The sequence below is a fragment of the Astyanax mexicanus genome, chromosome 18 (genome assembly GCF_023375975.1).
Source record: "Astyanax mexicanus isolate ESR-SI-001 chromosome 18, AstMex3_surface, whole genome shotgun sequence".
Lineage (NCBI taxonomy): Eukaryota > Metazoa > Chordata > Actinopteri > Characiformes > Acestrorhamphidae > Astyanax > Astyanax mexicanus.
The window spans coordinates 25242289-25257924 of record NC_064425.1 but is presented as its reverse complement, the minus strand read 5'-3'; the positions used below and the strand labels follow the sequence as shown (position 1 = coordinate 25257924).

The 15636-nt window shown below is 37.0% G+C and overlaps 2 protein-coding genes across 3 annotated transcripts; both read left to right on the top strand.

Annotated features, from left to right (window-relative positions):
• Positions 1-939: 939 nt before the first annotated feature.
• cryba1a (crystallin, beta A1a) lies at positions 940-3935 on the top strand. 2 transcript variants are annotated; one of them, XM_015602259.3, is made up of 6 exons: positions 940-1025; positions 1632-1698; positions 1813-1931; positions 2212-2353; positions 2994-3136; positions 3435-3935. In XM_015602259.3, the coding sequence occupies exons 2-6, from the start codon at positions 1660-1662 to the stop codon at positions 3580-3582; spliced, it is 591 nt and encodes a 196-aa protein (XP_015457745.1). In that variant the 5' UTR covers positions 940-1025; positions 1632-1659; the 3' UTR covers positions 3583-3935. The 2 variants fall into 2 exon arrangements, with proteins under 2 accessions (XP_015457745.1, XP_022538940.1); XM_022683219.2 differs by having other exon boundaries at positions 942-1016.
• Positions 3936-6858: 2923 nt separating this feature from the next.
• dhrs13a.3 (dehydrogenase/reductase (SDR family) member 13a, duplicate 3) lies at positions 6859-11445 on the top strand. The gene is made up of 5 exons (XM_022683158.2): positions 6859-7111; positions 7227-7345; positions 7427-7550; positions 9206-9532; positions 10526-11445. Exons 1-5 carry the CDS (start codon positions 6985-6987, stop codon positions 10783-10785), a joined length of 957 nt encoding a protein of 318 aa, XP_022538879.2. The 5' UTR covers positions 6859-6984; the 3' UTR covers positions 10786-11445.
• The last annotated feature ends 4191 nt before the right edge of the window (positions 11446-15636 follow it).

Here is a 15636-nt window from a genome sequence, read left to right as displayed (position 1 = left end):
ATATATACCATATAGTAAAAGTAGCACTATATAGTAAAAGTTAGCAACTTTAAGCCTAAACTGCATTAAAATATGCTCACTTAAAACACGATTTGACACTTTCAACACATTTGACACTTTCAAAACTGTCTAATATATGATTAATAATAATGATAATAATAAAAATATACGGATGCCACTTACCCTTCATGATCAATTAACTGTCCAAATGAATCATCTTTAGATTTAAAGGAATTATTTGCATCTCACTTTTCTTTCACCTAGTCAGACTCCTCCTCATGTTCCACCTAGCCCCGTCCAGCTGCCTGCTTTGCATACAGTCAAAGGAGTGGGCAGGACATGGATGTTGAATAGCTGCACACGTAAGGGTCTATGTGTGTGTGTGTGTGTGCATGCATGTGTGCATGTGTGTGAGTACCGGTATGTAAAGGCTGGAGGTCAGTTGAGGCACTAGTCGTGTGTGAGGTTAGAGAGCTGTGAGCACCGGCCCGCTGCTCTGTGAACCAGTGCTCTGTGGTTTGGTTGTATAGTATGTTCTTGTTAGAGGCTTTGTTAAAGTAGACTATACTTTATATCAAATGTATTTATATTGATTTTTTATTTTTATTTCTATGCTCTAATTTTTTTAGATTTAGATTTACTTAAAACACTCTGAAGGAGGAAAGTCTGGCAGTTGCTATCTAGTTAGCATCGCCCCCATCCGTGTGTTTTTCGCCTGACCACCACCAGAAACCCGTCATGTGTAAAAAAAAAAGTATGTATGGAAGCCGTCAGCCTGGCACGCAGCCTGGTGCCAGCACGCAGTGGGCACCGTGCCCTCCTTACAGTTGGTATTGTGGACTGGGTAAAGCCAGTGGCTCAGGAACGAACAATGAGGCCTGGAGCAAAGTGCTGACTGCTGCCCAGCCTGTGGCCTAGCTCCCTATTCACCCAAGCCATGTATAAATAGAGCCCTCAGCAAGAGGTCAGGAGACCGTTGTGTGGAGCCCCCCTGAACGCACACAGCTATTTGTTGGGTAGGTCAGGTAAGCCATGCATCTCGGTCCTTTCAGCCGCTTTCCTTTTAGCTCTTTTTTTCCGCTGATCTGCAAAAATCTGCACAACACAGTGGCCCAAAACAAACAGAACAGAACAGGCAGACATGCATGGACACTTTTAATATTTTTAATATTTGAGAGACATGTATGGACACTTTACCTACATGCAAAACAATGCAACTCAATGCATCTCAAGAATAGAAGTATTATAGCAAAACTTTAGATATGCAATCTGCCAAGAACAAAAACAAAAAAACCCAGCTGATTAATTATAATGCACATTATTACATTACATGCACCAACTATTTTTATTATTTTTATTATTTCATTAAGACCTACAAAATGCATGATTTAGATTAAAATAGAAAAAAATGTTAATGACTTTTGTAAAATGTAGACTGAAGGATCAACACTAATATGGGATAAAAGATTGGGGCAATATAGTAAATACATGCTTTTGCTTTATATCTTTATATTCTTTGGAACTTCGGGACTTGTGACATCTGAATGCATCAATGCATAGCAGTTCTCTTTAAATATACAGTATATATATAGTATATAGTATACTCTTCTGTGCTCTTGTGTGTTTTTCAGGTCAAGCAGCACTAAGAAAATTGCAAGAATGGCTTTGACTAATCCCATGCCAATGGGACCATGGAAGGTGAGTGGGCAAGAGGCACAAACATACATAATGCATAAAGAACAAATTGCAATGACCGATCCAATCCAATGTACTCAAACTTCTTAAAACCTGCTGCCATGTTTCCACATGTAGATCACAGTATATGACCAGGAGAACTTCCAGGGCAAGCGCATGGAGTTCACCTCATCCTGCCAGAACATCATGGAGTGTGGAGTGGATAATATCCGCTCCCTGAAGGTGGAGTGTGGAGCGTAAGTCATGCCTTCTGACACCAATATGTAGTCATATTAGAGCTTCAAAATATACAGTATAGCCTATAAATCAGTATGTTTGTCAGCATGTTTACAGTAATAAAGATGGTCTAGATAAGTGCTATGTGGATTTAGATAATATACAAAACCAGGCCTTTCAATGATCCAATACAATATAATCGCAAAATTATTTCTTTATATTACATTGATGTTTTTTAGCATTTAAAAAAACACTTTTTTTTAAGAATCCTGACCTAAGTGAACTTGTGTGTTTGGGCAGCTGGGTTGGTTATGAGCACTCCAGCTACTGTGGGCAGCAGTTTATCCTGGAGAGAGGAGACTACCCTCGCTGGGAATCGTGGAGTGGCAGCAATGCTTACCATATCGAGAGGCTGATGTCCTTCCGCCCAGTCTGCTGTGCTGTGAGTCTGAGTTTCTATTGCACATCCTGATAAACAAAGACAATAAATGATGAGTTTCTTTGATTTTACCTAATTGAAACTTCTGGAATATAATCAAGAGGAAGATAAATAATTACAAGCCATCAAACCAAGCTGCACCAGGAGTGGCATAAAGTTATCCACAAGCAGTGTGAAAGACTGGTGGAGAAGAACATGCCAAGATGCATGAAAACTATGATTAAAAACCAGGGTTATTCCACCTAATACTAATATCTCTTAACTTTCAATACTTTATGAATATGAACTTGTTTTATTTGCATTATTTAAGGTCTGTAAGCTCTGTATCTTTTTTGTTATTTCAGTCGTTTCTCATTTTCTGCAAATAAATTCTTTGAATGACAATATTTTTATTTGGAATTTGGGAGAAATGTTGTCTGTAGTTTATAGAATAAAGCAACAATTCATTTCATTTTACTCAAACAAATACCTATAAATAGCAAAATCAGATAAACTGATTCAGAGCTGAAGTGGTCACTTAATTTTTTTCCATAGCTGTATTTTCAATGTTTAATCTTTAATGACACTGCTACTTATCCCTCCAAAGCAGCTCGAAAGGTTGCAGACAACAGTGAGCTGACTGGGTTTGTGTTGATCTGTGCAGAACCATAAGGAGTCTAAGATTACCGTGTTTGAGCGGGAGAATTTCATTGGGCGGCAGTGGGAAATGTGCGATGACTACCCCTCACTTCAGGCCATGGGCTGGCCCAACAACGAGCTTGGATCCATGCAGGTTCAAAGTGGGGCGTGAGTATCATGAAACAACTCAATGCAACTACCAAAATACAACTGACAAAACAGTTTAACACAGTTTAAGACAGTGAGCTTTTGTTTTACAAAGATCCTGCACTGTATTTGTATTGATACACAGACAAAGATTGTGAATACAGTATGGGATATTTTACACAGATATTAATGTTGAGATTAACACCATACATATGAGCACTTTGAGAAAGTTGGGGCCAAAACAAAGGCCCCATTGCTTCTAGACCAAAACTATGATGTTATTGACCTCTTCTCTTCCATTTCTTCCTCTGTTATTCAGCTGGGTTTGCTACCAGTACCCTGGCTATCGTGGATACCAGTACATCCTGGAGTGTGACCGCCACGGCGGAGAGTACAAACACTACAGGGAGTGGGGCTCCCACGCTCAGACCTTCCAGGTGCAGTCTCTCCGCCGAGTGCAGCAGTAAGGACCGCTCCTCCTCCTCCTCCTCCTCCTTCTTCTCCTCCTCCCTCCCTCCCTCCTCCACCTCCACCTCCTCATCCTCTTCCAGCTCCTCTCCTCCACCCATCCACTACAACTGTGGCCAGCCCAGTTAGACTCCTCATGGCACAGGCTGAAGATCTGGTGCTACACAGCAATTGTTTACAGCACTTTTCTCTCCTCGTTTCCCCCCACAACAAAAGAAAGGAGGGAGCGAGAGAGCCCCCAGCAGGCAGAGGCTGTGAACGGGGCAGTGATGTGACTCAGGCTTTGCTCCTTATCATTGTCACAGTGCGATTTGTGCAAAAAGCGATCAATAAAGGGTACCAACAAAAAATCGCTGTGCTGTGTGAGAGTGCGTGGAATGCTTTCTTTTTGTTTGAAAAGCTGTTAAAGAAAAAATAAATATGAACAAATTGATGTTTGTAACTAATTTTGCAAAGTTAGAGAAAGATACATAAACTACAAAACCCTGTCTTAACCCAACATCAACCTGTAAGCAAGTGTGGATTTAAAAAAAAAAGAAGCAAAAAATAAATCTGAATAAGGGTGGATTTGTATCTTGTCATGTTGGAATGTTGTGTAATTGATTGATTCTTACCAGGGTCATCACTAGAGATTTATGAATAGGGGGGCTAAGGTAGAATTTGGGACAATTAAAAATTAAAAAAGGTGGCCGGCCAACGATGTGCTTAATGATAATTAACATCTAATTCCACCTATAGAGTCAGAGGTCGAAATGAACAAACCAGAGTATTTATATAAACCATATATTTATTTTTTAGCTCAAATCAAGTCAAATCATCTTTATATACAGCTCTGGAAAAAAAATAAGAGACCACTTCAGTTTCTAAATCAGTTTCTCTGATTTTGCTATTTATAGGAATATGTTTGAGTAAAATTAACATTGTTGTTTTATTCTATGAACTACAGAGAACAGTTCTCCCAAATTACAAATATAAATATTGTCATTTAGAGCATTTATTTGCAGAAAATGAGAAATGAGAAAAAAACAAAAAAGATGCAGAGCTTAAAGACCTCAAATAATGCAAAGAAAACAAGTTCATATTCATAAAGATTTAAGAGTTCAGAAATCAATATTTGGTGAAATAACCCTGGTTTTTAATGAACCTGGTTCTCCTCCACCAGTCTTACATACTGCTTTTGGATAACTTCATTGCACTCCTTCATGCTTGTGATCATACACCTTCCTCTTGATTATATTCCAGAGGTTTCCAATTTGGTAAAATCAAAGAAACTCATCATTTATAATTGGTCTCTTATTTTATTCCAGAGCTGTATATACATGTATGTGAGTGGTGGTTGGTTGTAGTAAGTGTGTGGGCTGATGATGAACATTACTACTATCACAAAATCATAATATTACATTATTTCAGACTTATTTTAAATGTAGCACAACACATAAGTCAACATAATATATATTATTATGTAAAACAGTAACAAAAGTCAATTTTACTCATTTGAAGGCTTGTTAAAACCAATGATTAATTCAGTATTTTATTTATTGTTGTGAGGAAATTGGTCCGTCATCAATATACATTATTGTAGGAGTAAAAATGTAACTGTCCACTCAAGCAGACACCAGGCATTAGTGGTTATGAATTTTCATTTTCGTTTTTGAGAGCTCTATGGATAAAATAGCATAAGATAATATCATATTATAGAATGTGTATATTATATAAATTAGAATGTATGTATCTTTTAATTTCGAATTTAAATAATTTATTATTGTATTTATGTTGTGGTTGAGTCTCATTTTAGCCTATAGTTAGACAATAAATTAATTTAGATAATGTAGTCTTACAGAAATGTTATAACAACGTTTGTTAAAAGCTATAATAGAGGGGATCTGCTACATACATTCAAAGTGTTGTTTTTTAAATTAATAATTTTAAAAAAATTATTGAATCGTCAAAAATTAAAAGTAACTTTTAGTACAAATCACAAGTTTGGACATTTTCTATTTATTGTAAATTTCATATTGAAGACATTAAAGCTATACAAAAACCATATTTAACAAACCAGAATATGTTTTATACTATAGATTCTTCTAACTTCCCACATTTAGATCTAATACTTCTTGGTTTCTCAGTGATTTTACTACATTTACTACATTAACTACATACTACATGTAGGAAAACAAATATATAAAGAAATAAAGACAAACACTGAGTAAAAAAACTTTTGACTGTAGGTGCTGGTACTAAACTCCTGGTTCTACTAAAAAGAACATTTCATTTAAATTTTTTAAATATTATTGGGCTGTCTTCAACAGTAGCCTGCTTATTTTAATTAAAATATTATTTATATACAGACATAATAATAATTTTAGATGTTTTAATTTGTTGTATGGGGAAATAAAGGAGACTTTTTTATATAATATATAATGCATGAAAAGTTAGAACATGTTAGAACAAAAGTTAGAACATGTTAGATCAAAAGTTAGAACATGCATTAACGTCAAAAACAAGTATAACAGTGACCTCGTGTGGCGGAGCGCGGTGTTGTCATAGAACTACGTGTAAAATAGAAGCCCGGTGTTCTGTCGAGTTGTGCTACCCATCGATATGTGTCTACCATCAGTGCACATGCGCAAACCCACACTTTTTATGTTTTTATATATTTTTAATGGTAATTCTGTTTTACTTGGCTGTATTAAAAAACCGGATCCTCCTGTCTTTATTTGTCGGAGTGTTACAAACATGCACGTAGCACTTTATTATTAAATTATTAATAAATCATTAAAGTAATAATAAGAAACCATGAAAAATAAAAAACGGGTCCTATCACATCTATTCCCTTAATTTAGGCTGATATAATTATTTATATTTATCCTATCGAGACGTCTGCTTGGAGGATTTTTAAATATTTTTCTGGTATTTTTACCTTTAAATATGCCTTCTAGACCTGAAATATGTAACAGTTTAAAAAAAATGCCGTTTTCTATCAGCAATGCACACAAAGAAAGACTCTAATATTATAATATAAAATCTATATTAACATTAAATCCAATTAAATTAAATTAAATAAGTAACTTGTTTTATGTCTATTTGTTTTGGAAGCATGTGATTAACATTTTTTATTTTAGATTTTATATTGACCTGTTTGTTCACAAACCATCCCTAAACACTAAAATAAACGTGAAAATTACAAACGGTTAGTCAAACGAGCTCATGTCTACGGGTCTCTGGGTAGCACGGTTTCACAGGGTAGCATAACTCGTCAGAACACCGGAAGTGAGTTGTTGACGTCGTACACAACAAATAATAAAAGTCCACACTTGCTGAATTAGTTTGAAAGCGAATTGCTTCAAACTTTAGAAACTTATTTTACCCGTCTGGTTTATAATAAATAAGACAGTATTAGAATGTCGGCTCTGTTAATGGTGTTAGCGGGCGCTGTCACTGCGTATGTAGTGATTTACTACGGCGTGTTCAGTAGATCCAGGTGCAGGAGCAAAGCGACGCTGCAGGGGAAAACAGCGATAGTCACAGGTAACGTTAAATTCGGACCCTGGAGAAGGTCTACAGTTAAAGAAATACCCTGTTAGCGGTGATATTACAGCAGTGTTTGCTCTTTAACATATAAAACTGTTTTTTTTTTTTACAGGAAGTAACACTGGCATCGGGAAGGCCACAGCTCTGGATTTGGCTAAACGAGGAGCCCGGGTGATTCTCGCCTGCAGAAACAAACAGAAAGCCGAGGCTGCGGTGTTCGACATCAGGAGGGTAAAATCCTGTTAATTATTTCTCACTTATTTATTTCAGGATCTCCACTGTGACTACACTAATAAACCCGTGCTCTCACAGGAGAGCGGGAACACGGCGGTGCTGTTCATGCCTCTGGACCTGGCCAGTCTGAAGTCTGTGCGCACTTTCGCCGAGACCTTTCTGAAGACTGAACCCAGACTTGACCTGCTCATCAACAATGCAGGTGACTTTTAATTTGTAATATAAACTGACACCTGGGCAGAAGTGCGCAGAGTAGTTCAAAGCCTCTGTACAATACACTTTTAATACATATTTATTTACATTTATATCTGAAATGTGTTGCTCTGTCCATATTATAATTAAGCAATAATAATGCATTATTGCGAGTTAGTTCCGACCCTGCAATTTGATTGGCTGAGAGGCGTACTATGAGTGCCGTTATCAGCCGATAATGCCCTGTAACCAAAGCTCTCCATGTATTACTCCGCCACATACAGGTAACCTAGCAACCATACAAGCTAAACAGTGCAGCTACAAACAGAACAGCAATGGAACTATTTTAACTCGCGGAGTGTTCATAACCGAACAGATCGTATTTTTGCCTCCTCAGAATCTTTTAATAAAAAGTGATAATGGGATTGTTGTATAATCGCAATAATACACTTGAGGTTGTGCCTACAACCACAACACAGCAGTGCCATTATTACACGTTATAGCACTCCCTCTTGTGTAATATTGCTTAATTACAGACACTTAAGTACTGGGTATTATTTAGATGAGAGGAAATTCTCTTATATCAAAACGATTTAGTATTAATTTTTCAAACCTACCTGGCCTACTATTTATTATATAAATATTTATTAATTTAGGTCTGCATTTTCCCGTTTTATAAAAAAATAAAAACAACAATAATAATATTAATATCAGTTATTTTGATAAAACAAGCTTTTTTGTTTGTGTTTTTGAAACATTTTTACAAAGAATTTAGAGAGAAAATGTTAAGGATATAAAATACAAAATCATTTTAGTGCCTTACAATAATAAAATTACACAATGATATTATCCCAGTATCATTATAATTGTAAATAATTTTGTTGAAGAGAGATTTATATTAAAAGTTTATATTTTAGAATGAATATAAACGGCGTCACGGGTGTGTGAGGGGGGTTTCTAGCCAATGGGTTGTCATCAAACTGTCTCTCTGCTCTTGGAGCTCAAAAAAAGCAACTGCAAGAACTGCCTGTAAAGTCTGCAGCCGCCTCACACTCGCAAAATTATAACACTGTATATCATTGTCATGTAGTGAAGTTGGACAAAAAAACTAATCAACATGCATCGAACCAAGACAGGCACTGATCGGTCGAACAAGCCTATTATTTTTTTAACGCAAGTTAATTACACCAATAAGTTTGATCCCAACTTCCCCTGTAATCACAGTTAATCACAGAATATTGTTGTGATTAATCTGATTCATTTTTTGAATCGATTGACACCACTTATTAAAAAAGGAGGAGAATTTAGTTTAAACAGAAGTTTTAAACACTTCTACTGAAAAGGAGTCTTACTGAGGATGTGGCCTACCTTGGATGCAGTCTAGGCTTTGGAACGCAGCTTTCGTAACTTCTTCTTGAGAGGGGACTAAACGTTTGTAGGCTGAACATATATAAATATTCAAAACCATTACCCAATAATAAAAAGGTCCTTATGTACTGATTCAGGCATTGTACGGATTCAGGCATTGAATCAGTGAATCATTTTAATAAAAGGACTGGATCAAGATATATCTGTGTAATGAGCACATCATTAAACCTAAGCTAGTTATCTGTTTTTTTTTTCATCCATAACATGTATCCATGTCCCTTCATTGCTCACCTCTAGGCCTGATGGGACCAGGCAGGACTGAGGATGGCTTTGGCATCGCATTTGGGGTCAACCACCTGGGCCACTTCTTGTTGACCCTGCTGCTGCTGGACCGGCTGAAGGCATCAGGGCAGAGTAGAATCGTAAACGTGTCGGCCCTGCTGCATCGCCTGGGCTCTGTGGACTTCAACACACTCAACACACACAAGGACCTGGTAACCGGACAGTCCAGCTGGCACTGCTTCAAGGCCTACTGCCACAGCAAGCTCTGCAATGTGCTCTTCACCCGGGAGCTCGCCAACCGTCTAGAGGGGACCGGCGTCACCTGTTACAGCCTGCATCCAGGTTAGTCACCCCTTAGTAATGGTCTTTTTAAGTGGGCCTGCATCCCGGTTAGTGACCCTAATGATATGGCTGCCTCCTTTCATTTTTGGAATCTTTGGCCATCATGCAGGGCTCTTAAAACTGTGTTTTACAATAGGCACAACCTCAGATTTATAACTGGTCTGGTGTGTGGTGGGCTTTTTACTTATAATTTATACAGTCTGTAATATCTATTGTATTATTATATATTGATTTTGTCATTTTGTATATTTACACTGTTTTGCAGTTAATTTTTTTCAGAATCCTTTAGACATGATCATGAACATGAACAACATTTTACTCTTTCATTATACAGCTCTGGAAAAAATTGAAACCACTTCAGTTTCTGAATCATTTTCGGATTTCTGATTTTGCAATTTATAGGTATATGTTTGAGTGAAATTAACATTTGATGTTTCATTCTATAAACTACGGACAATATTTCTCCCAAATTCCAAATAAAAATATTGTCATTTGGAGCATTTATTTGTAGAATATGAGAAATGGCTGAAATAACAAAAAAGATGCAGAGCTTTTAGACCTCAAATAATGCAAAGAAAACAAGTTCACAGTTCAGAAATCAATGTTTGGTTGAATAACCCTGTTTTTTATTACAGTTTTCATGCATCTTGGCATGTTCTCCTCCACCAGTCTTACACACTACTTTTGGATAACCTTATGCCACTCCTGGTGCAAAAATTTAAGCAGTTCAGCTTGGTTTGATGGCTTGTGATCATCCATCTTCCTCTTGATTATATTCCAGAGGTTTTCAATTTAGTAAAATCAAAGAAACTCATAATTTTTAAGTGGTCTCTTATTTTTGTCTAGAGCTGTATAGTGTACAGAGGTACAGTATATCATATGCATATAAGTTTTTGTGTCATATGCATATCAGTTGGGGTTAGAGGGCCTTTAAACACACTGTACCCAGGGCTACATGCAGCTGTGATCTTTTCTTGTGTCTTCTTATGGCAGGAGTGATTCATACAGATTTTGGTCGCAATATGGGCCAGTGGCTGAGGCTGATGATGCTGCCGTTCGCCAAGATCTTCTTCCTGAGCACAGAGGAAGGAGCTCAGACCACGCTGCACTGTGCACTTCAGGAAGGCCTGGAGCCTTTGAGTGGACGTTACTTCTCCTCCTGTGGACTGCAGGAGGTCAGTGCAGCCGGACGGGACGATGCACTGGCCAGAAAACTGTGGGAAGTGAGCGAGAGGTTGTGTGGTGTGTCGTAAGAGTACTGCATAAATTTACTGCATTAAAGGGAATAATAGTGAATGTCTTCTAAGAAATGAATGCCTTTTTTATGAATGTAATCTACTCTTTTCTACTAATTAAGCTTAAACCTACATAGTAGCAAGAATATCATAATAAACTTGATATTAAGTAAATTCATAATTACACTTTTTAACTTAAATTAGCTTGGTAAAGGGGCGCCGAGTGGTCCAGCGGTCTAAAGCGCTGCCACTATGAGCAGGAGGTCGCCGGTTCGAACCCCAGCTCATGCAGCTTTGCCATCAAGCTGCCGGCGTTAGAGGGAGCAAAATTGGCCCTGCTCCCTCCGGGTGGGTAGATGGCGCTCTTTCCCCACATCACTCCTATGGTGATGTCTGCAGCACAGGGCGTCTGTGAGCTGATGTACCAGAGCCGAGCCGCTGTGCTTTCCTCCAAGCTCGCTGGCTGCTCGGCAATGCTGCATCGGCAGCAGCTCGAAAAGAAGCGGTGGCTGATTTCACATGTATCGGAGGAAGCATGTGTTAGTCTTCACCCTCCTGGTGTGTTGAGGTATCACTAGTGATAGGGGGAGTCCTAATGAATGGGTTGGGTAATTGGCCGTGTAAATTGGGGAGAAAATGGGAAAAATTAGAAATAAAATTATAAAAAAAAAAAAAAAATTAGCTTGGTAAAGACATTTCTTTCTCTTGTACATATGCCATATTAATGTAAAACATGGCAGCTTTTCAGTGTTCTTTTTTATACAGTTAACCGTGAAAATATGGAACAAATAAACAAATGAACAAATGCTTTTGTATTTTTTAAATAAAGCACTAATGCAGTCACAGCATATTACACATCATTCAGGTGTTACTTTCACAAATGTGTCTGTTGCAGTAAAAAAATTACAAGAATGACAAGATGACAAGAAAAATGTTTTACAAAATTGTGTTTCTTTATTGAACTCAACACTGTATAGAGGAAAAACAGGATAAAAAAATCTGCTCATTTATTGGGTTTTACAGAAATCAGGGGTATTAAAAAGAGTTTATATGCCTGTGTTATAACTGTAATTTTTGGATGTTGGATGTTATCCCCCAAAAAATGCAGTAAACTATATTAAAATAGTTTAACAACATATTATGCCACTGGTAAAGTGATAATACTCTGCCTGGCCAAAAAAAAGTTCACATTCTCTAATATTTTGTTGCCATTTTCAAAATAATTGTAGTAATCACAATTTTACATACAGACTCTAAAATATCCAAAAACGCTACTAATTTCTGAAGTGTATATCTTGTCTTACCTTGGTTAGCGGCGCCTCGCACTGACCAACCCGCGCATATTTTCGAAACGTTCCGTTCACAGTCACAGAAAAAAGTTCCAGCACTTTACAGGAGAGAGAAAAAACCTTGTAAACTTTCAAAGGAAGTCAAGGTAAAAATAGTTTATTTCAGGTAATTTTGAGGAGTTTCAATTGGTCCGTTTGTAGAGAAATTTTGACAGTGTAAGGGACAGTTTGTCTGTTCAAATTATGTAGTAAACTAAAAATTGACAAAATGGAGATAAGTGTTTTTCATTGGACAGTGACGATATATTTATTAGCTAGAAATACATCCTACAGTTTCTAAAAACTGCAGCATCATCGCTCTCCAGTGTGGATCTGTGATTATTTGTGCAAAACAATAATAATCTCTCCTTCAAAGTTTCTTCTGTTACTATTTTTTGTGCATTATGTCTTAATTTTCAGTCACAGAGCTGCGTTCTGAAGTATAATGCAGTGTCCGTCAGTGTGTGAGTTTCTCTGCAGCTGTGTAGATACGAGGTCAGCGCGTGATATGAACGCATGGGCTTGTAAACGATGTTTTGAATCATTGAGTCCACTCAACCCAAAGCGTCTGAACACCAAACACCATTTTTGCAGGTAAACCTAGTTTTGAACCATTTCTTTGTCATCTGCAGTTTGAGTCATAGTAGGGGGGGAAAATAATAAAATATAATTGAAAATCAAAGATAATTTTTTTTAGCTCATAATCGCCCAGAACTAATTGAAATATAACAAATGAATTTGAGAAACAAAATTAAACTAAATAAATTAAAGATATACAAAGCTTTAAACAGTAAAAACATCAGTTTATTTATATTAATGATTTACCTCAGTAAGTAAACACAAATGGGCAATATCTACTTAAGCAAAAATGACAGAGTTAATGTGATATATTATATGGTATCTGTTGTTTCTCAAAATGTCTTTCCACTAGTTTTTGGAGCACTGCACTGCTGTAAGGATTTGATTGCATTCAGGGACAAGACCATTCATGAGGGCAGGACATAGTGTCACAAACCCACTAGATGAACCATCACCATCATCATTTTAGAGAACTGCTTCAACTGCTCCACAACGCAATTCTGTGGGGATTTTGCCTGGTTTTATAGGAATGGTTCCAGTATGTTGTTTATCTGCTCCAGCAAGTTAAGTTGCCAGTTTTACTCACCTGCATTTGCATATCTCTATTAACAATGGCAGAAACTTAAAGTAGCTAAATTTGTTCATAAGAAGGGGCGTCCGTAGACATTTGAACATCCAGTATAGGGTATCATAGTTCAGACAGACTGCTGTGCAGTGGTGCTGGAAGCAGCTGTAGCTGGTTGGTTTTGTTCACTGGGTGGCAGTAGCGTGCCACCGAAACGGTCCTCTGCTGAACGAGGCTCGTGCTTGTCGGGACGCGAGCCAGGGCACCATAACCTTAACTAAAGAGACTTCTGTCAAGATGACAGAGCAGGCTGCTGGATACTGTGCGTCCAAGCCTTTTAGAACATTGAGAATTTGGACTCATTTTGTGTAATTTTGGAGAAATGAAGCAGCGTTGTGCTCTGTAGCGTTAATCAGGTGGCACTGTGGTCTGGGTTAGAAGACCACAACAATATCTTCCTTTATTTGGACACTTTTGCTGAGATCTAAGAAATAAAAAACATTAAAAAACGTTTTTTTACAGGTTGGCAATGTGGCACATCTGTAATATCAGATTATCTTTACATTATACATTATGTGACACTGATGTGCAAATGCACACACACACTTACAGCTTGTCTAGTTCCTGTAGAGAAGCGATGCTAGTAGAATAGTACTCTCTAAAACAGATAAATATTAACCTTTTGGTACTAGTGCTGGGCGATATGGGAAAAATCATATATCACGATAATGATATATATCATGATATACCACATTTAAGTATGTTTTCAGTTGTTCTTCGAAAAATATGACAAAATAGTATCATTGCTTACTTTTTTCCAACTTTATTTCAAAGCGACATTAAACCCAACTTTCACAAATGAGAATGACTGACTTTTAGTGCAGCAATATATATGTATCAAATGAAAACAGATGAGGTAGAAGCAGTAGCTAATTTTTTCTAAAGAACAATGCGTCTCCATTGTTCAGCTCTCATGAGTTTTATAATGTAAATCATGTTGCAAATTGGCGTGTCTGCGCGTGTCTGTCAATTTTATCGTCATATCGCACAGCACTACTTGGTACTATGCTTAATTCCAGATGTGGGCTCGAGGGGTATAAAGGTAATATCACGTTCGAGTTCTGTGTTCACAGTCACATTAGATACATTCCATGCCTGAACCCAACACTTCAAATGGTCAAAAACTGGGCTAAGTTGGGGAAAGTTCATTTAGTTGTTCTTCATATTGCAATAGAAAAGCACACATATATAATTTAAGAACAATTTTTTTATTTGAGATGGACCAAAATTAAAATATCTGGCAGAAACCAAAGCCACAACCGAACAAAATGAAACATTTTCATGAAGGTTGAAAACTAAACACGGTTTGCGCAGCTTTTTTTTAAATATAAATTTAGTCTTTGTCTTTTGCCTTTCAAGGAAACTGTTATTGTTACTCTCTGATGCAGATAAATATTAACCTCTTGGTACTATGCCTAATTCCAGATGTGGACTTAAGGGGTATAAAACCAGTGGAACTGTGTGTTTTCCTTCAAAGCCTAGTTTTTGATCATTTGAAATGTCAGGTCCAGGCATGCAATGTATCCAATGTGTATCCAACTCAAACATGACATTAGTGATTCTACCTTCATCAAAATCTTCTTATATTTGATTAAAAGAAAATCGCTGTGTTGCATAATTAATACATCTATGAGGCATGTGAAATGCCACCTTTATCAATGAAACAAAAGCGAATCGGGCAAAGGATGGGGATGAGGAGGGGGATGAGGAGGTGGATGAGGAGGGGTGGTGATCGTCCAAAATCCCAAACCTCACAAAAACTTTTGTCACTGAATACAAAAAATCCTAATATCAGTGCTTAGAAATCTAATAGAAAGCCTTCCCTGGTCATCAGAGACAGTTTCTTCTACAAAAGATGGAACTCTTTTTTAATACCCTTGGTGTGTGCCAGTAATTTTGTCCATATAGTGTGCATCACCCAATATTTTTATTTGTTCTTAATATTGCAATAGAAAAGCACCCATATATAATTTAACTTTAATTAATTTAATTTTTTTTTTTTTAAATGGATCAAAATTAAAATATTTGCAAGAAACCAAAGCCACAACCGAACAAAATGAAACATTTTCCTGAAGGTTGAAAACACAGTTTTTTTTAAATATAAATTTAATCACTTTTTTTTACCACTGCTAAAATTGTATAGCCTAAATCTATTTTTGTTTCTTGCCTTTGTCTTTTGCTTTTCAAGGAAACTGTTATTGTGTGGGATGAATTGACTTCAGCTGAAACTGGTTCTGAGGTGCTATCTTGTTGTTGAGATTTGACACTGGTCAGAATGCCTGTAGCAAAGTTAAAGCAAAGGACCAATAATGGGAGCCAGATGGATGAGACACTTAA